The 23892-nt window shown below is 34.9% G+C and overlaps 1 protein-coding gene across 4 annotated transcripts; it reads left to right on the top strand.

Moving 5' to 3' along the window:
- The first annotated feature begins 6115 nt into the window (after positions 1-6115).
- Positions 6116-23738, top strand: LOC137247639 (uncharacterized). 4 transcript variants are annotated; one of them, XM_067778611.1, is made up of 4 exons: positions 6159-6240; positions 11274-11346; positions 16260-16615; positions 22992-23738. In XM_067778611.1, exons 3-4 carry the CDS (start codon positions 16278-16280, stop codon positions 23530-23532), a joined length of 879 nt encoding a protein of 292 aa, XP_067634712.1. In that variant the 5' UTR covers positions 6159-6240; positions 11274-11346; positions 16260-16277; the 3' UTR covers positions 23533-23738. The 4 variants fall into 4 exon arrangements, with proteins under 4 accessions (XP_067634710.1, XP_067634711.1, XP_067634712.1 ...); XM_067778609.1 differs by lacking the exon at positions 11274-11346 and having other exon boundaries at positions 6116-6240; XM_067778610.1 differs by lacking the exon at positions 11274-11346 and having other exon boundaries at positions 6148-6294.
- The last annotated feature ends 154 nt before the right edge of the window (positions 23739-23892 follow it).

The following is a 23892-nucleotide window of genomic DNA, read 5'->3' as shown; positions in this document are numbered from 1 at the left end:
CTCATTCAAAATATATTGTTACGAATATTAGCAAAACTAAGGAGTGCTGCCATCTCCAGGCCGATGCTAAGCAGTGACGTGAATTCACATCAATAATTCAATCATTATGTATCTACATAAACGAATCAATAATTGCGTCTACACATATGTACACATTCCGACGAGCAACATTTACATACAAGGCAGCGAGAGATGAGATGTCACACACAGATGAATTTCCTTATACGCTTATGTGTGTGCGGGAGACTGTAAACTACAAACTCACATATGTACATCTGAGAAGCGCTAAAAAGTAGACAATTGTAAACAAGTAGGAACTATATGAGAACTATACACACACGAATATAGTTGGTAAGTTCTGGAAATGGAAGAGCCTAGAAGTATGCAGCGTAAACTATAAAAGCGGGGCAGGCGAGCAAGAAGTGATTCAGTTTGATTTGAGTTGTCAAGCAGTTTGATTAACACGATATCTAGCGAGCAATAGCAGTATTATTTTGAATAGTGGAGTTTCATTTGAGCTATCAGTTTGGTTATTAAGCTATTCGTTGCACAGTTTGAGTGTTATTGTGAAGTATTTTAATAAAGGCCATTTTTCCATTATTCAATATTGGAGTTATTTATTCAACAGTTTAGCGATACGAACCTAGCAAAAGGGCAAATAAGAGGATTTGCAGCAAATTCGTTACAATTGGTGTCAGAAGAGGAATTGTTGAATAAATTCTAGAGGACAACAAGGACATGGCAAAGTTAAGTGAATTGAAGATCCCCCAACTGAAGAAGGAGTTGGAGAGCCGTGGATTGAATACAAGCGGCGTTAAACTCGAACTTCAGGCACGGCTACGAGAAGCAATGGAAGCAGAAGGAATTGATGCGGAAGAGCATGTCTTTCATCTTGATGGCGAGGAGACAACAAAAATTGAAGAGAAGAACGAAATATCGCAGACGGTTACCAGTACAGACTTGAACATGATTTTAGCTGCAATATCTGCTCAAACATCGACAGTGTCATCTCAACTGGCATCACAACTAGAATCGCAGGAGACACTTTTAACATCCAAGATGGAAGCACAAGAGGCACGTATAACAGAAATGTCATCACAAATATCCACAAATATGTCATCACAGCTAGAAGAACAAAAGACATATATGGCAACCCAACTGAAAGAACAAGAGACACGCATAACAGTACAACTAGAAGCACAAGAGGCGCGTATATCATCAAAACTCGAAGCGCGCATGGACGAAAAAATAATGCAGTTTGAAGAAAAATTCGAGGCAGAGGTGGATGCGTTGAGAGGTCGTATACAGGAATTGCAACTTAATCGGCCGGCTGCTTCAGCGAGTAATACAAAGGTAAAAACTCCATCTTTTGACGGTTCTGTTCCTTTCCAGGTCTTCAAGCTTCAGTTTGAGAAGACCGCAGCAGTGAACAACTGGAATGCGGAAGATAAAGTTGCTGCATTGTTCGTGGCATTGAAGGGGCCAGCAGCGGAAATCCTACAGACGATTCCCGAAGGAGAGCGGAACAATTATGAAGCATTGATGGCTGCTGTAGAACGACGTTATGGAAGCGTGCATAGAAAACAGATATTCCAAATTGAGTTGCAAAACCGCTACCAAAAAGCAAATGAGACATTGCAGGAGTTTGCTTCAGATGTTGAAAGGTTGGCTCATCTCGCAAATGCGGACGCACCCGTGGAATACACCGAGAGGGTAAAAATACAGAGTTTTATAAATGGCATAAGGGACGTCGAAACGAAGCGAGCCACATACGCGAACCCAAAGCAAACATTTTCTGAAACGGTGTGCCATGCATTGACTCAGGAAACAGCGTCGCTTCTGTGTAAGCCAGTTTTCAAAGCACGCCGTGTGGAAGTAGAAAGGCCAGAGTGGGTAGACGCAATATTGGAGGCGCTGAAAGGATCGCAAAAGCGGAGTGAAAAAGTTATCAAATGCTTCAAATGCGGGAAGTCCGGTCACATTGCACGTCATTGCGATCTTGGCCTTAATAGTTCCAACAATGTGGGTGGGCGTAAACGCAAAGCTGGAGGAGATGAGCAAGAGCGAGTAAGAGGTAGAGAGCTAGATCCAGCTATTGAATGCCCTGTGATATCTGTGTCGCAAATTGGTAGAAAATCGAGCAGTCTTACTGTCAGAGGGAATGTGGATGGCAACGAACGAATACTGACTGTAGATACGGGCGCATCTCATTCCTTGATCCGATCTGACTTGGTCAACAGGAGAGTAAAACCGTTACCTGGAGCAAAGTTGCGTACGGTCACTGGCGAGTATAACCAAGTTCAGGGAGAAGTGATATGTGAAGTATTGATTGGGAAGGTCATGGTTCTATACAAATTTGTTGTGGCGGAGATTGTTGATGAAGTTATATTGGGAGTGGATTTCTTGGTTGACCATGACATCAAGATCGATATGCAGAGAAGGGTGATGCGTTATGAGAACCAAGATGTGCCACTTAACTTTAGTTTGGAAAAAGGGTTCAGCAGTAATCGGGTACTGGTGGAGAAGACTCGACGAAGGCCACGAAATTCAAAGGTAAAGGTTGATGGAACAAATGGGCCAAACAAATCAAACCCGGAGGTACCTGTGAGAGAAACACTGGCATTGAAAAGCCCTAACGGACGTACTAAAACGAAGAAAGAATGCAAGGGTGGTTTCAAGCCAAGGCACACTACTGTTGTGAAGCGTCGGAACGATACTGATTATGCAAAGCAAATCCGTCCAGCGCAAGCTCTGCGAAGTAGTTCTTCATTGGCCGAGCAACAGAGTGCGAGGGAACGATCGAGGATAATGAGTAGTAAGATGAAACACAGGTACGACAAGGAAAATAATTCGGAAGGTTTCCGGGAGGGAAATTTGGTACTGTTATATAACCCTCACCGGCGGAAAGATGTTCCATCCAAATTTCGGTGCAGTTGGGAAGGCCCGTACAAGGTTGTGAAGAAGATCAGTGATACCATCTACCGCATACAAAGCATTGAGAAACCACGGAGTAGAAGAGTGGTACATATGGCGATGCTAGCGGCGTTTAGATTGGGAGATTTGTCTGATCGGGACGATCAGACTTAGGTGGAGGGCAGTGTTACGAATATTAGCAAAACTAAGGAGTGCTGCCATCTCCAGGCCGATGCTAAGCAGTGACGTGAATTCACATCAATAATTCAATCATTATGTATCTACATAAACGAATCAATAATTGCGTCTACACATATGTACACATTCCGACGAGCAACATTTACATACAAGGCAGCGAGAGATGAGATGTCACACACAGATGAATTTACTTATACGCTTATGTGTGTGCGGGAGACTGTAAACTACAAACTCACATATGTACATCTGAGAAGCGCTAAAAAGTAGACAATTGTAAAGAAGTAGGAACTATATGAGAACTATACACACACGAATATAGTTGGTAAGTTCTGGAAATGGAAGAGCCTAGAAGTATGCAGCGTAAACTATAAAAGCGGGGCAGGCGAGCAAGAAGTGATTCAGTTTGATTTGAGTTGTCAAGCAGTTTGATTAACACGATATCTAGCGAGCAATAGCAGTATTATTTTGAATAGTGGAGTTTCATTTGAGCTATCAGTTTGGTTATTAAGCTATTCGTTGCACAGTTTGAGTGTTATTGTGAAGTATTTTAATAAAGGCCATTTTTCCATTATTCAATATTGGAGTTATTTATTCAACAGTTTAGCGATACGAACCTAGCAAAAGGGCAAATAAGAGGATTTGCAGCAAATTCGTTACAATATTAACGAAAATCCGAAAAATGGCCCGGGTGCCTCCGAAAGCAGGGGTAGTAGTAGCATTGTGAATGATAACTAAGTGGGATATCTTATCTGTCAACTGCCTGACAGGATGTTCAATATGGCTGCTTTTTAGCGTTTTGACAGGGTGTTCAATATAGCGGCGCCTATCTTCAGCGGGTGATAGAAAGAGATACAGAATGAGACAGCGATAGTCAATTACAAATTAGGTGATCCAATCACTTTGGAATTTTGACCCTTTTCCTTCACAAATCACACAAGAAGATTGCGAATTGCGCATGTAAAAATTTACTCTTTTCCTTTAGCTCTTTCTTTTTCTCGCTCTTTTTTTTTATTAGCTCAAGCGTCAACTATGACGTAGATGCGCAGAACGAAGCAATTTTGAACTCGTGAATGCGCAAACTGGGTAGGTGATTTGTGGCACTATAACACGTCGTAACGTGGTTGCATCATTGAAGGGCCACGATGACATGCTTTAATGCGCACGTTCCACCAGTTCATAAAATTGACTGTTTTCTTTTTCTTTCTAAAACCGCCAACAAAAGCTAACCGGAATCCAGCATTGAGTTGACTTGTACTACCGGAAAGCAGATTTTGACAACTCAATAGGTAAAGATTAGATAGTGATACAGTCTGTATTAAACATCTGAAATATGCCGTCCATCTCTTGCACCATGTTTATGTAGTTGGATGCTTTTCGACCAGTGGACAGCCAAGTAACTTTATGAACCTTTTAATCATTGCATGTCGTAATTTTTAACCGATCTTGAAATTTGAAATTATAAAAAAAAGTCGAAAAAAATGTTTTTTCGGTAATAGTCTAGTTGAGGGGTCGACTGCTAATACGCTACCAAAAATATCGAGAGGTATCAAACAACGCGTCTTGACATCAGTATTAATAATCCGAAGGCGCAAAATAAAAATTTTAACTCGTTCTAAAGATATTAACGAAAACCCGAAAAATGACCCGCGGGTCCCTCCGAAACCAGGCGTGGGATCCACAGTATTTTTGCGCAGAACACCTCTCTGCATTGGCGGCCTTCGGTCGCGCTTATAAAAAATTACCCTGGGTGGGTCCAACACCGGTTTGGAGACCAAAACTATATCCGCGCAAACACTTATGTTCACAACTTTTTTTGTGGGTACAACATTACAACAACCACATGAAAATCGCCAACCTCAACTGCAAATATATCCGGACTTAGATAAAACTTTAATTTTCCGCCTTCGGATTATTGTTGTCGAGATTAATACGCGTCTTTTGACACCTCTCTCGATATTTTTGGTAGCGTATTAGCAGTCAACCCCTCAACTAGACTTTTACCATTTTTTCCTTAAACGTTTCGAAAATTTTTAGGTATGTAACTGGCCGTTCCATGAGGACTAAGTGAGTCCGTTGTGTTACCAGAAATCTGTTTAGCGACCAAACTGAAAAACCCTATAAAAAACCAGGACTTATGTTATAAAATAACTCCGTTCTCTTGGCAAATACAAATAAGCTTTCTAGGACCTATGTCACTTGCTGCTTCTAGATATGACAGCTGTATTACTCCTAATAGCTGGAGTCTTAGCATGGCTAAAACGTATGCAATTTGAAAGCCCATAAAATTTTAGTACAAAAAAGAGCAGGTTTCAAGTATCCGAGAGTTTTCGTTAATTTTTAATGATTTTTTCTGTGCAGTTATTGCTATATATGCCTTGCTTTTGGGCAGGTTATTGTTAGCCGACAGGTGTGAACAACAATAATTGGGGTCAAAGTCTCTCTCTGGGTATTCCAGGGCCATGTCCCCACTTGTTGGCTGGTTGGCTAAAAGGTAACTGCCGTGCACATCACCAAAATAAATGTTTCCCTTATCCGAAGCACCTTGGATTTATGTGCTGGGTGACATGTTCAACGCATTTCCTGGTGGTGCGGAAGCGGCATAAATATGCTCCCATTACTCGCCTACATCGTTTTTGTCGAAGATTGCTTTCAGAAATAAGGTGCGAGAGTCAACTACTTCGCTAAGAAGGTCGCGTCGAGGAGATGATAAGCAAGTCAGTACTGCATTGGGAAATCATATAAGTAATGACTTGAAACTTATGGGTCTTCCATGCGCATTTTTTGATCGCCAGTGTTAACTGTTCACAAGCATACTCTAACTTCAACTTTTAAACATAGTTTAATATTTTGTTATTTACGATCGCAAGTCTTACCGTCTCACTTTGCTCTGGAGGAAATGAATGTTAAAGACATCTAACTGCTAATACAACAACAACTCACAAACTTAAGAAGCGCTGTGCGGGTCAAACCAATCAACGTTTGTTGCTGGCAATTAGTACGAAAGGAAACTCAGAAGTTGACGGTTGTGATTTAAGAAAATTCAAATTGTTCGGAATTGTAAAGTAGAAAATAAAAAAGTATCTCGTAAATTCATGAACTAATTACTAAAATCCAAGTTAATAATTTCTGGTAAAAAAATTAATTTTCTTTTGAAAAAAAAAAAAAATCTAAAAATTAAAAAAAGTAAGAAGTTTGTGCTTCACGCCATTCTAAACATAGAAGTGCGCGATTGTAACATCACGGTTTATATTTATTCATGAACGGCAGAGCTATCGAAACGTGGTGGTGGTGGTGGGGAGTTACTGCCTACTTATCAATAATACTCCACAGAAAGTTTTTTAATACTCTCTAAAGTTGTATCTGTGTTCACTTAATAGACAGTACGGATCTTGTGGACTAACTGTTGGCCTAAGTAAGAACGAGCTTGTTCTTCTCGTGGGAGTGCACAAGATCTTTGAATTCATACCACCTTTCATTGGGATCATACCCTTTAAAAGCGTACGTTAAGCCTGCTGGCTTGCTATAACTCCACTGGTGAGTTGGCTGATCCTCTTTCTTGTCTTAAAGATCTATACAACTACGAACATATTAAATGTTGCTTAACACTTTTACCTTGTGTAGTAGTAACGGCAAAGCCAACACCCACAGATATTGGATACGTATATTTTCACTGCTAGTCCTACCGATTTAATTTGGGCCAGAAACTTGAAGACAGATATTGAAAGTAAGATGTGGGAAAAAGCGTCATATCCGTGGATCAGCGGGCGAGATACAAGCAAATAGTTATTAAGGAATTTAAGTTTGATATGTACTGCCGAGTAGCTTACGGCAGTAGCTTAGGGGCAAACAAAGTTTTGAGGCCTTTGCCTAAGTGCGCGAAAAAAGTTTTCTATAGTCCAGTCTTTCGTCCGATTATCTAGGACTCCGAATGTACACAGGCGGATATCGGAGCAGCTAAACCTATTGATGTCACACCACCTTTGTGAAATGTGCTCAGCCAACCAAAGTTAGAATGAAACGATATTGAAGCTAAGACCCAAACTGTAACCAAAATTCTAAGTGAAGCAGAAGGCAAACAATACCTTAAATTCTAGTCTATTATACTAGTATATTTTGCAGAGAGATGGATGCGTACACTTTTCAAACTCCTCGACGCCGTATTTGAATATCTCCGCACATAGTCATCAAAGTCGATTTGGGGAACTTTGGAATCCTTTTCGGGCGCTACATTGCTACCTCCATTTAAGAGGTCAGAGAAGTCTTCCCTGTGCAATCTACCCACTACTGGACATGTGTTACTGGAAGGCCTTGTTTAGTTCTTGCCGGAATACACCCGAGGTTTTAAACCGTACGCCTTTCACCGAGTTTTGGCAAAACTTTCGGGCATTATTCTTTTCTGTAAGTAGCTCTAGCTTTTCTCACACTCACGCCTTTCTGCGTATATTTTTCTTTAAGAAAAGAAGACTCGCTTCCTTTTAAACAGTAATGTTCTCAAAATCTGGGTAGATTGATGCGTGTGGGTAGATTGATGCGTGCTCACCTCCCACGATAAAAGGAGACATCTCTGTTGACGCTACGAAGTCTTTCGGAAATTTAACAGAGACTGTTTTTTCAGCATTGCATTTGTCTCCTTTATGGGGATTATTTCCACGTTGTTGTGTGAATGATTTTCTTGCGGATTCTTCTGGTTAATTTCTTTAATGCTCAGCGCCCATACCGGGCACAAGTAGCATATGAGCGGCTAACCAATTGCTTTATAAGTTAGCAGCGTTTCTTTGTCTTTACGCCAAGTGCTGCCAGCAAGATACTTGAGGATTTTGGTAAGGTATCTTAGATGCAATCGCGTGTGCATGTTCATGGAAGTGTGGGTCACAATCGAACGTCACATCTAATATTTTTATTTGACAGACGTTAACTGTGGATGTCCCATAATACGGACATTTGCTTCGTCCACGTGAAAAATAAGGACGCTGATTTTTAAAGCACAGCTCATCTACAGAAGGGCCAAGCCCCTTGTAATTATCATGCAAAGGCAACAATGGTGGCGCCTTCTGTTAGGGAGGGTTTAGATGTTTCTAAACTGTACCCGATGGCAGCCGCTCACCCAATAATATGCAGTAGACCTTTCAGGACATATATCATTTTAGGTCCTGCAGTAACGTGCCGTGTTTGACTGTTTCGAAGGCTTTCGCCATTCTCGACGTTCAAATGAGAGGCATCCTTTATTGCACCAAGTGTTTTTTGGATGGGCCGGTATCTCATGCTTCCCATCTGGTGAACTTGTGCTCTGAGACAGAATATGCGAGCGGATTTTGGCGATGGCAAGATAGTGATTCAAGTTTTTTGTGGGAACCCCGAAGTTTTTTACCAACACATACAATTTTAAACCAAAATTTTTACCCAAACATAACAAGCCGTTTCTAAATAAAAAGCGGAAATAACTGTTATTTAAGAACTAAAAAAATAAAAGTAAAAAGATAATTTTAACATCAAAATTGTTAATCAAATAAAAAAATAAATATAAATCAAAACAAAGAAGCTGCCCATTTGAAATTCTAGGCTTCATCCGTTTGTTACCAAATTCGCTACAAAAATAATAAAAGAGTACATAAAAGTAATAACAAAAGACAAAGGTGTTTGAAACAGCTAGCCGAATATTTTTTTGTGATTGTGTGTTTTTTTTTTTTAATTTATTTACTTGCTGGCTTTGACACTCGCTCACATTGATATCATATCACCTTTGCAAAGTTTGTTTTGCTCTTTTAGGCCCCTTGATTATTTTTTTAAATTTTTTTGTTTGCTGTAAAAAGTGAATGTACAGCATAGATGGTAATTTAAGAATAATAAAGAAACAATAACAACAAAGTAATTTTCTGCTCAAATACAAGCTTCTAATACGGCAAAGCTGCTGCTTGCTTTATGCGATAGGATGCGCGTTGATGTGACTTTACATGTAGACAGAAATTAATGTTTATTTATAAGCGAATTTTGAAAAGCATGCCGGTTTTCGTTGTTGTTGTTATTTTTTTCAGATTCTTCATTTATGATTTTTGCGTTGACCACGTGATGTGTGGAGTTGCAGCCTATTGGACTTGTTCGCATTTGGCCAAATAAATTTAGTGCACTTATGGCTACAGCTGCATTGTATATATGTATGTAGATGATCATGAGCACGCATGCACATAAAGAAACAATGTCATGCATATGTGTGCGTATATGTCTATGTGTCTAAGCATATTGCTTGTCTTGTTAAAATCAAATTTAGACTTTTTTTGACTTTACGCAATTTCGTAATGCGCTTTTGTTCAAATTAAATAATTTTTGGTACCTTTTTATTATTTATTGCATATTTTACTTAACCAAAATGGTATAAGTATTTCAGCGTAAATAGAGAACAACTTTAATCGATGTGTCTATGTAGTAAAATGATCACCACTAGTGCATATTTTGCAAGACTTCTTAAGCATTTAGAGTGACTGTGTGTTTAAAGGAAGTCAAAAAAAAAAAAGAAAAGCAAGAGGAATTGATTACTAAAAAAAAGTTAAGAAAATTGTGCGCGTTCGTTACAGCAAGTTCAAATCTCATAATGTGATAGAGATATCACATGACAGAGCAGCATACGACTTTAGCAACATACAATACAAGTCCAACTCGCGTAAAGTATTGCAAGTTGTTTGTGAGCTAACAAAAATAAATAAAACGGTCACGTGATAAAACATCAACATATCATAAAAAGTCATATCACTTCTTTTTTGATTCAAAAATGAACAAACACACATTACATGATAAAACATCATATGACATTATACCATATGACAAAAAAGCAAAAAAATTTTGAAGACCGATTAAATACCATTTCAAATCACTTCTTCTATATCACATCGGGGAGTATAATATGAAATCAGGTCTCATCGCAACACGTTGTTGTTGTTGTTGTAGCGATAAGGTTTTTCGCCGAAGGCTTTGGGGAGTGTTATCGATGTGATGGTCCTTTGCCGGATACAGATCCGGTACGCTCAGGTAACACAGCACCAATAAGGTACTAGCCCGACCATCTTGGGAACGATTTATATGGCCACATTAAACCTTCAGGCCATACCTCCCTCCCGACCACCAAGTTCCATTGGGAGCTTGGGGTCGCCAGAGCCTCGTCTTTTAGTGAAACAGGATTCGCCGCGGATAGGAGCGGTTGACAATTGGGTTTGGAGAAGCTATATATGGTGCTGGCAACCTGAAAGGGTTGCGCTACATAGCCCCTTGAATCTGCTATTTTAGTCGCCTCTTACAACAGGCATACCTACGGCGGGTATATTCTAACCCCCTAACCCGCTGGGGGTCATACGACTTAATACCGACAATTTAGTTTAGAATTTTATATTTATGCACAGCTATGTGACTAAAACTAACAAAATATCATGTGCCTAAAAAAAAAATAAAAAAACACGTCTTATAATAAAATATCGTGAGGCAAGAATATAGAAATAACACATCAGGTGATAGGAATATCATATTACAGAATATCACAGGTTAAATCGTGTAATGTAATAAATCATAATAATAAAAAATATATACATTAAAAACAAACGAAATTAATAGAAAAAGTTTCGTGGAAAATAGTCACCTGTGCTCAGTATTTGCTATATATTTGCAGTTGGTTAAAATCAAATGTTATGATGTGATAAATTATCGCAGCGTAAAAAAGTCATAGTCCAATGTTCAAGATTTAACATGGCTTAAATGAAAAAATTAAACGAGTTTCGATAGGCAACAAATTAATAAAAGCATTACATGAACAAAATTGTTCCAAAGGAACTACTACTAATAAATGAAAGATTATATGATTAATATTTGTACTAAGCTGCTCAAATATATTGGAAATTAAGAGTATGAAATAAAAATAAATAACACGTGATGAAAAATCATGTGATAGAAAGCCATATCAAAGCATTCGGAGCTTTGATAATTATATCCAATTCAAATTACGATAAAAAAAATTACCGCATCATTGATTCAGGAAAACTCCTCAAAAATGTAGAAAGATTATAAAATATCTCATGTGATAAAATATCGCGCGATGATAAATCATGTGATTAAATATCATACTATACAATCAAACTGAAATCTAAATTTTTATAATCATATTTATGCACGGGTGTTTGTAGGTATACAACTGTGATTGGACATTCACCAAACTGCTTGCTGCATATGTCCTCATATTGATACGGCTAAATATATGTATGTATACAATTATGTCATATGTATTAGAGGTTTACGCCGATCACTTTATCGGCGGCGGCGGCGTAGGCGGCGCGCCGGCGTACGCCGGTGTTCTTACTTTAAAAGCTTGATTTTTCTACTTAAAAAAATAATATTTAGGAAAGTTTTTGTTTATATGTATTTAAGGAAATCAACGTGTTGGCCATTTCGGAAAGATCCGGGGTTTTTGCATCAAAATCTCGCAGACCGTTCAAAAATTTTCAGGCGTACCTCCTTGCGAAGGGATTGTCCCTCGTTCGCATGCTCCAGAGAGGCTTCGAACCTAACCCCGGTCTTTGAAATTGGTACTGCTGCGTCTGCTGAAAAGATATAGAGATACATAAAATAGTCACACTTTTGTCTGTATATCTCGTGCAAAGCGTAGTTTCACCTAGGGTTAACTCCTAATAATCGTCGCGAACACAATTTCTTTAAATCATTTGTCGCTCCTTGGTGGTCACGCATAAAGGCGACTTAGGGTTGCTATGAATGGTCTATTAGTACTCATTACTATCGTGGCACAGGGCGCCTCCAGTTTTTTCGGCTGTTTTTAAGAGCTAAAATTTCCGATGTGCGAACAGTAGGAATCCCTACCACCAGTCGCTACCACGCCTCCTGAGCCTCACACCATATGCCAGTACAGAAGCTATACGACTGCGACTTCGAACTCATACCTTCGTCGACGTCACTTTCCTAGAAGCTCTAGGTGTAGCTCCGAAGACATTCCAACGGATGCTTTTGTTGCGTTATGCTGCCGAGCTACACTTTGAAACGTTAGGGAGTGACTATTCGGCCAAAGATGCCGCCCTCGAAATCATAAGCAGTCTAAGTGGATGTCATTGCGTCATGGGTGAAAATCCGTATAATCCTCGGCGCATCTACATAATTAAAATTTTACAAGGACCCTGGATAAAATTTTTAAAATGTAGGCCAAAGATTGCAGACGTTTGTGTTCACAACATTGATTTCAATAGTCTTCGTTAAATCAAATTTAGAATGAAAGTCGATGGATTTTAAGTTGAAAGTTGTTAACTACTGTTTTCCGGCCTTACGATATAGGAGCTCATTATGGATGACCGCGTAGCTTCAGTTTTCAGACAAGTTCAACTGTCCACTACGTTAGGGTAGTATCACACACGGTCATTAGTTCCACTGTCTTGGGAAAGCTTTTGCTTCACCACTTTGAGTGTTCTTGCGAAGGACAAAGCCTCACCTGATAGATATATGTGCCTAAGTATTCACAATTTTAAAAGGAGCCGTAACGTGTAGGTGATATTTAAACTTGGTTGATAGGCTATAATCAATGTGATTCACTCCAAGGGACTAGTTTTGGATAGGGCCGCCAACTTTAGGAAATGTCAAACCGGGAGACTTGGGTGTTGAAGGATGAAGTGTGAAAATCAAAATTAACATTTCATACGCTATTGTATAGTTTCGCAAATAAACAACAGATGTTTGAATGTAAGCCCAAGCGATTTTTCAAACCCTTCTCATATGTACATATATCCTCAACTTAAGTATGAGGTAAGAATAATTTCAAAGGAGTGTTTATGCCCCTAAAACCTACCAAAGGATTTTGCGTCACTGATTTCGCTTATTCTTGAGGACAGTTTAAAAACATGTTCGCCTTGGGTCATTTTATTTGAATTAATTGTTCATTATTAATTTTTTCAAAAATACGAAGTGAGTGTATAAATTTATTATATAACTTTTCTTTTAGTATTTTGTTTTAATAACTTGCTGAATTGGGTGATGGAAAGTCCGTGTTAAGCTGACATCGAAAGCGCCTTTTATTTTAAATAACTTTTGAATAGTTATAAAGAGTTAAATTTCGCAATTAGTTGATACCGCTTTCGACTATATCCGACCAATTTTCGACATGAACAATAAATGGCCTAAACAGTCTTAAACGAGTAGAAAATATAGTAACGCGCCGGACGCCGCGCCGCCACGCCGATATTTTTGACATTGGCGTCGCGCATGCGCACGCGGCGTGCGAAAAACGACCAAAATCGGCGGCGGCGGCGGCGTTAATCGGCGGCGTATATCTCTAATATGTATACAATAGCTTAAAATTGGGTTTTGGTAGAACAAGTTTCAAATTTTAATAGATTCATATTTTATTATTCATAACGTCAACCCATTATATCGTTTATAGTTCATAGCAAATAAATGTGTGCTTTAAGTCTTTATTGTGGCGTTAAGGAGATGTTTTTTCGTAGAACTAAAAGCTTTTTATTTTTAAACGGAGATATAAAATTTGAACTAAAAATTTATAAAAAAATGTTTACATTTGAAAAAATTTAATCTTTCTAAGATTTCAATTTTACTTTTCCCTTTAAGTGCTACTTTTTTTTCGTATACCTTTTCGTTATAAATTCACACCCGCTGCGCTTACGCTGTGGTATGCGCTGACCGTGATTCGTGGTTATCTCTTTCACTACTTGAAAAATATGCTATTTTAGAGAGTCATGGGAAATATGTATGTAGCCTTTCTTCTTTTTGTTCGACATCACCTGGTGTCAATCGTAACATATTCAATTTTGGATTTTACTTATGTATCTGTCATTCAACGGCACTCAAGTATTGATCTACTTAACATGAAGAGACAAAAATCTTATTAAATATTGATCGACTTTAAAAGTGCTGAAAATTAATGGAATAAGTGGTGATAAGATTTCATTATAAATTTCGTTTAGCCTTAAAAACGTAAACCAGTTAAATAAAAAGTAAAAAGTAAGAAAGTTTGAGTGAAACTGCATGTTGTACTTATACTCAGCTGTGATACTTATACTAAGCTGTGTGTGTGTCATAACAATTGTTCACGTTTAGCAGACTTTTCTGTTTTTGTTTAATTATATTTTTTAATTTTATCGTTTTTATTTTCTTTTTGTACTAAATTTTATTAAAATTTTTAATTTTTTTCTTAGTTTTATTGAGATCTAGTATTTTTATAAAAAGTTTCCATTGTCTCAATTTAAAATAAATATAAATATAAATTTATATATATTATCTATTTTATTTTATCTATACCAATTGTTTTTGTTAACAATTATTTTTGTTTTATTGGCCATTTGATAAATGATTCCAGTATACAATCCGAGCTCAAGGCCAGAACCATAATTTATATGATAATCATCTTTTTCTCTGTAATTGAAAAATAGTTTTTCGATATTTTTTTTTTTTCATTAAACTATTTTTTCCTATTTTATTTTTTAAAGCTTATTTCATGTTTTATTTGTTTTTTTTTTAACTACTCAATTTTCTTTTTTTATTTTAAAAATATTTTAAACTTTTAATTCTTTCAATTTTAAATCTTTTATTTAATTTAATTTTTTAATTCTCTTAATTTTTTCTCCTATTTTATTTTTTCAAACTTTATTCTATTTTTTGTTTTTTAACTTTTTAATTTTCTTGCTTTGTTGGTTTTTTGGTTTTAAAAATATTTAAAATTTTGTTTTACTTCAATATTTTGGTTTCATATTTCATTATTTTCCTTTAATATATGTAATCTTAATTTTCTTGTTTTGTTTTGTTTTTTTTTTTTTTTTGTAAAATTTTGTTTTATATTTATTTTTTTCCTTTCATATATGTAAGTTTGTTATTATACTTTTTGAATTATTTTTATTTCTGTTTTTAATTTTTTTATTTCTGTAAATTTTTTCCCCTATCTTATTATTTTAAATATTTTTTTCGTTTATTTTTTGATGTTATTTAATTTCTTATAACTTTTTTTTGGTGTTAACATAATTTTATATTTCATTTATTATATTTATTTATTTATCTCAATATTACCTTGCATTTTTATTTATTTTTTTTATTTTTATATATCTTTTAAAATTGATTTAATTTTATTAAAATTTGAAAGTTATTGTTTATTTATTTGTTTTATAATTAAATTTTTTTACTTATATATTAATAATTTTTTATTTGATTATTTTTTTTTATGTTTGAATATTTCTATTTGATTTTCTTATATTTAGTTTTTTTATGTATGCCGTTTTATATTTTATTTTACTTCAATGTTATTTTTCCTTTTTATTAAAATATTTTTTTCCACCGGTCTGATTTTTAAAACAAGTTTTTTTTGATTTAATTTAATCTTAGTAATTTTTTTTATTAGATTTTAATTTTATTATCCTAAATATTTTTTATTACATTTATATTATACACTTGGTTTTAACTCTTCATTTTTTATTCTATTTTATTTCGTAAAGCTCGTCTTTTTTATGTTATTTTATATTTATTTTGTTTCAATATTATTTTTCCTGTTTAAAAAAAACATTCTTCTCACCCGTCTGATTTTTTTTAAATGAAATTTAATTTTATTTAATTTATTCTTAATTTTGTTTTCTTAATTGGCTTTCTATCTTATTACATATTCGGCTGCCACCGTGGTGTGATGGTAGCGTGCTCCGCCTATCACACCGTATGCCCTGGGTTCGCACCACGTGCAAAGCAACCTCAAAGTTTTAGAAATAAGGTTTTTCAATTAGAAGAAAATTTTTCTAAGCGGGGTCACCCCTCGGCAGTGTTTGGCAAGCGCTCCGGTTGTATTTCTGCCATGAAAAGCTCTCAGTGAAAACTCATCTGCCTTGCAGATGCCGTTCGGAGTCGGCATAAAACATGTAGGTCCCGTCCTGCCAATTTGTAGGGAAATCAAGAGGAGCACGACGCAAACTGGAAGAAAAGCTCGGCCTTAGATCTCTTCGGAGGTTATCGCGCCTTACATTTTTTTATTTATTTTTTTTATTTATCACACATTTATGTAAAGTTCATAATTTTTATGTTATTTCATATTTCATTTTATTACAAATTTGTTTTTTTATTTTGCATTATTTTTTACTACACTCTATATATGTAATATCTTCCTCTTTCCCTTATTGTTGCAGAATTCAATAACCAACCATATGACTTCTATTTTATTCATCACATTTTCTTTCATCGCCTTGCTTAGTCAACATAGCAATGGTGCTACACCACAACGACAGCGCTTGACAAATCTGGAGTACGTTTTTCGCTATGGAACGACATTACCTATAGAAGAGCAACAATTTTCTCAGATAAATAATGCACATAACTTCTTATATGATGATGCCGACAAATTTATCAAAGCGCAACAAGATTACTCAATAAAATCCAATGAAATTCAGACGAACACAAAAGACAGAGGAGTCTATTACAATAGTCAAGAGCAGCGGGCGATAGAACCGAGGCGACCTTATTGGGCGCCTGACTATCGTAAAGTGTAAGTTAAATAGTATAAATAAACAAAATTTAGCAGTTAACAAAACAGTTATGACTCTAAAACTCTTTCCGTGTAAATTATATAGAAAACTTAATGAATGACTTATGCAAGTACTGCACTTCTAATCTTTTTACGCATTAATTCTCTATAACGAAAATAAATATCACCTGAAAATGAACACCCTAATATAGATGGTCATATATATGTACATATCTATATTTTTGCAAGTATTTTTATATGCATCTACCGCTTTAACAAAACTTTTAGCTTTGGTGGATTTACAAACAAATTGGTTAGGTTTGTGTTTTCACTAACCCAACGAAAGACTGAAGCAACGAACTTGCCTTTACAAAAGCTAGAAAGCTCTTCTCGCAATTTAGTGGACAAAAAAAAAAACAAACCAATGCATTATTAATGGTTTAAATAACAGCATGTTTTCATGGCACGAAATACATGTCAATACACTTACATACATACATACTCGCATACGTACATATTTATATAAAGCTGCATGTATTTTATGTAAATAACCCAATTCATCTGCCACAGCTTCCTTGTTGGCACTGCAGGTTTTACAGGTAGCTTTTCCAACAAAAATGCTTCCTTTTTTCCAAGTAAAATACAGCAATCAAATTTTTGTTTTGTAATATATATTTGCATGCCTGATTTTATATGTATGCTAAATTATAGGCTGGGACCACTAGTAGACAGGCTCTGGCGAATGGATTTGGCACGGAAGCACAATTGCAAATGCACAAATTTTTTTTTTTTGCAATTGAAAGCGTATTTAACCAAGTAACCATGTGACCTACAGAGAAACTTACATCAAAGCGCACAAATTTTGTTCGCGGATTAAAAAAATAAGAAAAAAAATCTAAAAAGAATGAGATAAAGTAAATAGAGCAATAAAATTTAATAGAATAAAATAATAAACTAAAATTCAGTGTTGCTCCATCTGTTGCAAATCACTGATAATGCTGGATTTGTTTATTGTCAATTACTTTGTTTGACATTCCCAAGTGCTCATGGTTTATTAACAATTGTTTTTTTTGAATACTGAATAAATATAGTTCGTAAGAAGGAATAGAAGTAGCAATTTGTCAGTCAAACAAACCACCGCTGTATAGCTAAATGGTTAGGACAGCGTGCCTAAAGCGGACTGATGATGAATGCTTAGCACCCTTCGAAATGGATCTATCTGCGCAGCTATGGCAGGTAGTCTGAAAAATTTTCTAATTTCTATTCCAAAAACAAAATACAATTTTTCAAATTTAGAAAAATTAAAAAATAACAATAATTATCATTAGAAAAAAAGTATTGTTCTGGCCTTGAGCTCGCATCGAACCTTGAATCAAATAAAATATACTGAAAGAAATGTAATCAAACAAATTTTAGTAAATTAAAATATAATTAAATAAAAAATTAAATTGATTAAAATAAACAAAGTAAATTAAAAAAATAAAATAAAACAAACAAAAAATAAGTAAATTTATATAAAATAAAAAAAGATGAAATGAAATAGAACCAAAATATAAATAAGATAAATAATATAAAATAAAATAAAACAAAATATAATGAAAGTAAATTAAAATGAAATATTACAAACTTAAAAAAAAATTTAATAAAATTTAAAAAAATGTCATCAAGCAAATTTTAATAAAATGAAATAATACAAAATAAAGTATAACAACATAAAATGCAACCAAAAATATGAAATACAAAATAAAATAAAATAAAATTTAATTTAAAAAAATGATAGAACTAAACAAAGTATAATGAAGTACAATGAAATTAAATATTCGGATAATTAAAACAAAAAATGAATAAAATAAACAAACAAAAAAATAAAATTAACAAAATAAAATAATACCAAACAAAAGATGAAACGAATAGAATAAAATAAAAAAGTAAATTAAATAAAACAAAATGAAAAAAAAAAAATAAAATAAATTAAAATGTAAAGAAAAAAGTATAATAAATTAAAACTGAAAATAAATTAAAAGAAATTAAATATACCAAAAAAAAAACATTATAATATGAAATATAGTAAAACAAAAATAATAAGTAAAGTTAAAAATATATCAGAAAATAAGAAAAAAATACCAAAAAAATATAGTATGAAATAAAGTGACACATATAAAAAAATAAGAAAAATAAATGTATAATCAAAAGTTCAAGTAGACGGTTGAGCACCTTGAAGGAAATCTCGGCACTAAAAAGGAAAATTGGTGGTCTGAAGAAAAAAATGAGCAAACCAACAGCACAAAAAAGTTAAAAAAAGTTTTTTTTTTTGTTTGTTCAATAAAAATTATGATTAACAGGCCTGATTAAAATGCTGCAATCAGAACTGCCCCGGATGTCTCCTTATGACACCCGAACACCATCTACATAGTGAGGCCAAAGAGCTCAATATTAAAGAGCACAATGAAATGCTGAGCAAACAGTTCTTGCTTAATTGTCACAAACCAGGACATCCTAGCAAACACCTGCTTGATTTAACACCGCCTCCACGGGGATTAAGGGAACATCTCCTAAAGCACTATGACAAGATCCGACACCTGCCAACACAGCCGTTTGATCCAGACAAGCATAAGTAGGGCCTTAACCAAAATCCACACAGAATCGGTAAACGCCTTTGTCAGGACTCGCCCGGTGAATCCCGTTATTAATATGCAATATCCCACCCTTGCAGAAGAAGAAAGCATACCACCAAGGGAAACACGAGTCACCATGGCCCAAATTCGTTCTGGAAAATGTAACAGGTTAAACTCTTACTTGTCCAGAATCAACCCCGACATATGTAATGTACATATAGCCGTATTTAGCTCAAAATGATTAGTCAAATGAACGACCTTTTCGTTTAACCAAATACTAATAAGTTTGATTGCCATGTTGAAAATGGGATTGACCAAACGTTCTAAGTAATCAAATATTTACAGGACGATAGCTTATTGTTTCGAAGAGGCAATAAATGTGACTAATAATTTTAATCAAACTTGCCAAACTAAAAATGTATTACACAAGCGTGTTCACTTATCGATTAATGATAAGCTAGAATCATTGAGAAATTCAAATCAAGAGATTAGTTTAGTGTAAGAAAAGTGGTTGACCAAAATTAAAGCTTAATTGTTTAATCGACTATATTATATTTAAAAAAAAATTAAGGTTGCAAAAAAACTAACTTCTCTAATCGAGCATTTGATTATACAAAACCCTTCTAATTGATTTTATTTTTCAATTAATCACAAAATTTGTTATGCTAGTAAACTTTCCATTTAATTAAATCAAAAATTATAACCGATTTATTAACTGAGTAATTTAAATGCAATAACTTCAACTTTTGAAGATTAGTACCCCGTTTGAGGATTTAGTTCCCCATTAAAGAATAGCACCGCCTTAGTTTATGTAAATAACATAAACTCAAATAAATTTAATTAGTTCGCGGGCAAAAAAGTGTGTGATCTAAAGTTGAAACAATAGAAAGGGCCTTTTTATTAATCTTGAAATTGATTAACAGTATTGCCTGTAAAATGTATTGTTGTAACTTTAGGTAATCTAGATTTGAACAAATTTGCAACAAGAATGATTAATCATTTTAATCAAAACTTTAGTTTAATCAAAAAGTCAATACCTAATAAATTTTGTTTTCAATTAACCAAATATTTCAATCGGGCACACTATTAGTCTATTTTTTTTGTTTAATTCATTAATCGCGCAACATAAGTATATGCAACTAATCTTAACTAAAATAACTGTAAGTTAATTTTTTTCTGTTTCGACGCTAGTTAGTTAAACGCATTCCAATACCCAGTTTTCCTTTGAACATAAATGCGTTATATGTAATTGCTGCAATTGACGTTTGCCAATGCATTGATGACACCATCAACAAAACTGAGAGTAACAACATCAACCGATGCGTTACAATGCAGCCGCGCAATCGCAAAAGCATACCAAATATTTACATGCATACACACAAGATATTTTCAAAAGCTTAGCAAATTTGTGATTATTGCTCTTAGCAATATTAGATAATTGTGTGTTGAATTACACTTTGGTGTTGTTATTCTGAAAGTTTTAATTGTTTCATACACATTCAAATGTGGTGTGTCACACTGATTAACCAACCGATCGACTAACTGACTGTCTAACGAACTGATTGACTGGGTGAATATGTAGTTATTATTTATGTGAACACAGCAGCCGCAATAATAATAATCAAATAAACCCGTCATACATATACCGTTACAAAATATGTATTGTGATTTTTTTTTTGCAACCGCTCGCCGCGTGCCATTAGGTGAACAATGAAAATACGCTCATAAAACTGACAATAAAAGAAAAAGTTGTAAGAAAACTTAACAGAAAAATGCGTTCAAACTAGGAAAATAGTCATAAACATGCTAAGTGGATTACAATTTTCATTATTGGATGAGCGCACAGAGGGCAACTTTTGATACAAAGTTTGTAAATAAAAGAAAAAAATGCGTTTACACTGAAAACTTAATATCATACCTGTTTTCGTTTTTTTTTTTTTTTTAATTCAGTTATTAAAAATTTTATAAATTTTGCATTTTTTTAAAAATTGAATAAATCTTGCAGAGAAATAAGCGTCTTTAGCTCTCCCACTTTGCCGCTTTTTTGGATAGCACTCATTCATTACGGCCGCTAGAGGGTTAAAACATCACAGAAGGAGTGCTCTTAAATAAAAATGTGTGTACAAAGCACATGGAAAACTAGAGCTTATGAAAGTTTCAAGTTTGCCGCCTTGAAGTATGCAACGTTTTTTTTGTGCTTGCTTTAATTCGAATTTTCTTCGCTAAAGTATTTTGTGTTGTGTAAACACTTAACAATCTTTTTTTCCAAATTGGGAATAATTTTTGCCACAGGAATTATGCATCAAAACAAAAAAGTTTTCTAGGAACAAGGAAACCTGTCTTATAAGCATTTTTTTAATCAACCAAAGCTTTGTATGAATAATTGAAGAAAAAAGTCATATGACGAAAAATTTATCATATTTTGCATGTTCTGAGGAATTTTTTTTGAGTGTACTTCTTATTTACGATTATAGATATAGCAGTACTTGGTATTATAACTTTGCGTTAATATAAATATACGACATATTTAGCTTCTTATTTAGTGAAATATTTCAGCTAAAACGATCTTCTTATTAGCTAGCTGATAAGCCTAATTTGTCTAAAAAATTATTCCTCAGGAAATTTGATTATCGGTGTTCTAAGATAGGATTCCTCTGAGATATTAGTTCAAGCAGCTTATTTATGAAAGTAAATAACGAGACGAGATCATTGTAAATTAATGTGACATACTTTCAGGCTGAATACTTGGAAAAGTAAACAACAGTTCTAGAGGCAGTGGACAGTTTGATACATGCCAAGTCTTGACTTAAATTTGGCTGATTCCACGAAAGTTCAACCATCATAATCTTAGATTTCTATGTGATCATGTTTTTTTTTGTATTTGTCGTCGCCTATTCACTTGAGTCGCTATAACAGATATCAGACAGATCGTGTATAGTCAACAGATCTTCTAATGAAAAAATTTTAAATGTTCCCTTTCTCTGAACCCTGCAAAACTAGCTGAGTTCGCATGTTTTTAACTTCGCTTTAAATAGGTCAGTTATACGGTCTGAAAGAGTTTTTTTTACTAACCAATTAACCAACCTATATATTTCGAAGACACTTTCAGGCCCGTAAGCTGTGTAAGGCCCTTTTTTACACCTTTTCATTGTCCTGTAAGTTTCGATGTCCTCACAGTTCTGACAAGTGATAACTAGGTAGTGATGTTTGGTACCTTTTTAAACAAACTAAGGTTCAACCAAATATCGACTTCCTCAGTATTTTTCTATGTCTAACCGACAGAATATGCCTACTTGCTTGCACATGGTTGAGTTCAGAGTAAGCACGCTATATTCAGTGTCTGCGACAGCACTGTCATTACTTTCTTTGTCACGCCTACTTGATTTCGGGAACTTCACTTGTCAGAGAACACATAAAGTTAGAGCGGACCTTTCATTGCTACGCTATATGATCGTGATTCCTTCTTAATATTAGGCATCTGGAACAGGTTTTATCCATGGCGATAATAAGGTATGCTAATATAAGCGACAGTTTCTCAAATAGCGTCAGCCGAACCTCAGATATCTTGTAATTCCATGTACATATTAATAACTCATTTGGAATCGGACTTGATTAAGGCGGCACCGCAAATTCGTTTCATGCCCTAAAGCAAAGATCTGACTCTATTTAATCCTAAAAAAGTATTTTCAAAAATAACTTTTGTTATAAAAAAATACACATTCAAACTTTAACTAACTTAATTAATTAAAAAAATATATATATATTTACATTTACTCTTTCAGACACCCAAACCCAGCAACATCCGCGCGTCAGTCGTCCCTTGATCATCAAGCATCTCCCCTGCCACTATCCACATATGCTTCCGAAATAATATACGCACCCCGCGCACAATATCACAATGAGCTGCAAGTTCCAACACTGCCTAGCCTCTTCTCTGACGATCCCTTCAGCCACAACACGCAGCATAAACTGCATTCCAATCAAAAGCAGTACGCACCCAAGCGACCACCAGACGTAAACATCCAGCATCGTACGCAACTACCATATCCGCCATCTTTTATTAGTATAACCAGCACCACAAGTACAACAGCACCACCACTTCAGAGCAAACAGAATACGCAAAGCGGTCAAGTAAGCACGAGTCTTACTCTTGTTCCGGATGTGTTTGCTGGGCGCCACCATAAATCATTATTAGACTCGTATATACCCAGCTGGGTGTCGATACGCATGCTACAGCAACAAAAGCTATTGCAAACCAAGCAGTTGCGTCGAATTGCAGCTACACATACGTTAGCGTATCCGATTATGAGAAAGTCAGCCTAAAAGTAGGGCACATTTGTCGAGAGTTGCGCGAGGGCGGATAGGTTTAGGCGCAATATTGGAGAAATGCTTGTAAAATGAAGTATATTTTTAGGCGCGACTTTTGTGGCCTGTTTATAGTCATTTACTAAATACTGTTTAAAATTTTTATTAATATTTTTATAAACATATAAATAAATTATCACCGTTGGAATAAACAAAAAAAAAAATATCTTCGTATATTAATGTTGATGATTGCTTTGGGATGCGTTTATAATCGCTCTTCCTTCAACTCGCTTAGACTAGTGCTTAACTAATATCTGGATCTAGGTTTGATTAAGTTGAAGTGCTTGACTTCAAAAGATCGAACTATTGGACTAAGTC

Source organism: Eurosta solidaginis, chromosome 4, assembly GCF_040869045.1.
Source record: "Eurosta solidaginis isolate ZX-2024a chromosome 4, ASM4086904v1, whole genome shotgun sequence".
Classification (NCBI taxonomy): Eukaryota; Metazoa; Arthropoda; class Insecta; order Diptera; family Tephritidae; genus Eurosta; species Eurosta solidaginis.
Note: the sequence above shows the minus strand (reverse complement) of the source record. Positions and strands in the feature narration are given on the sequence as shown.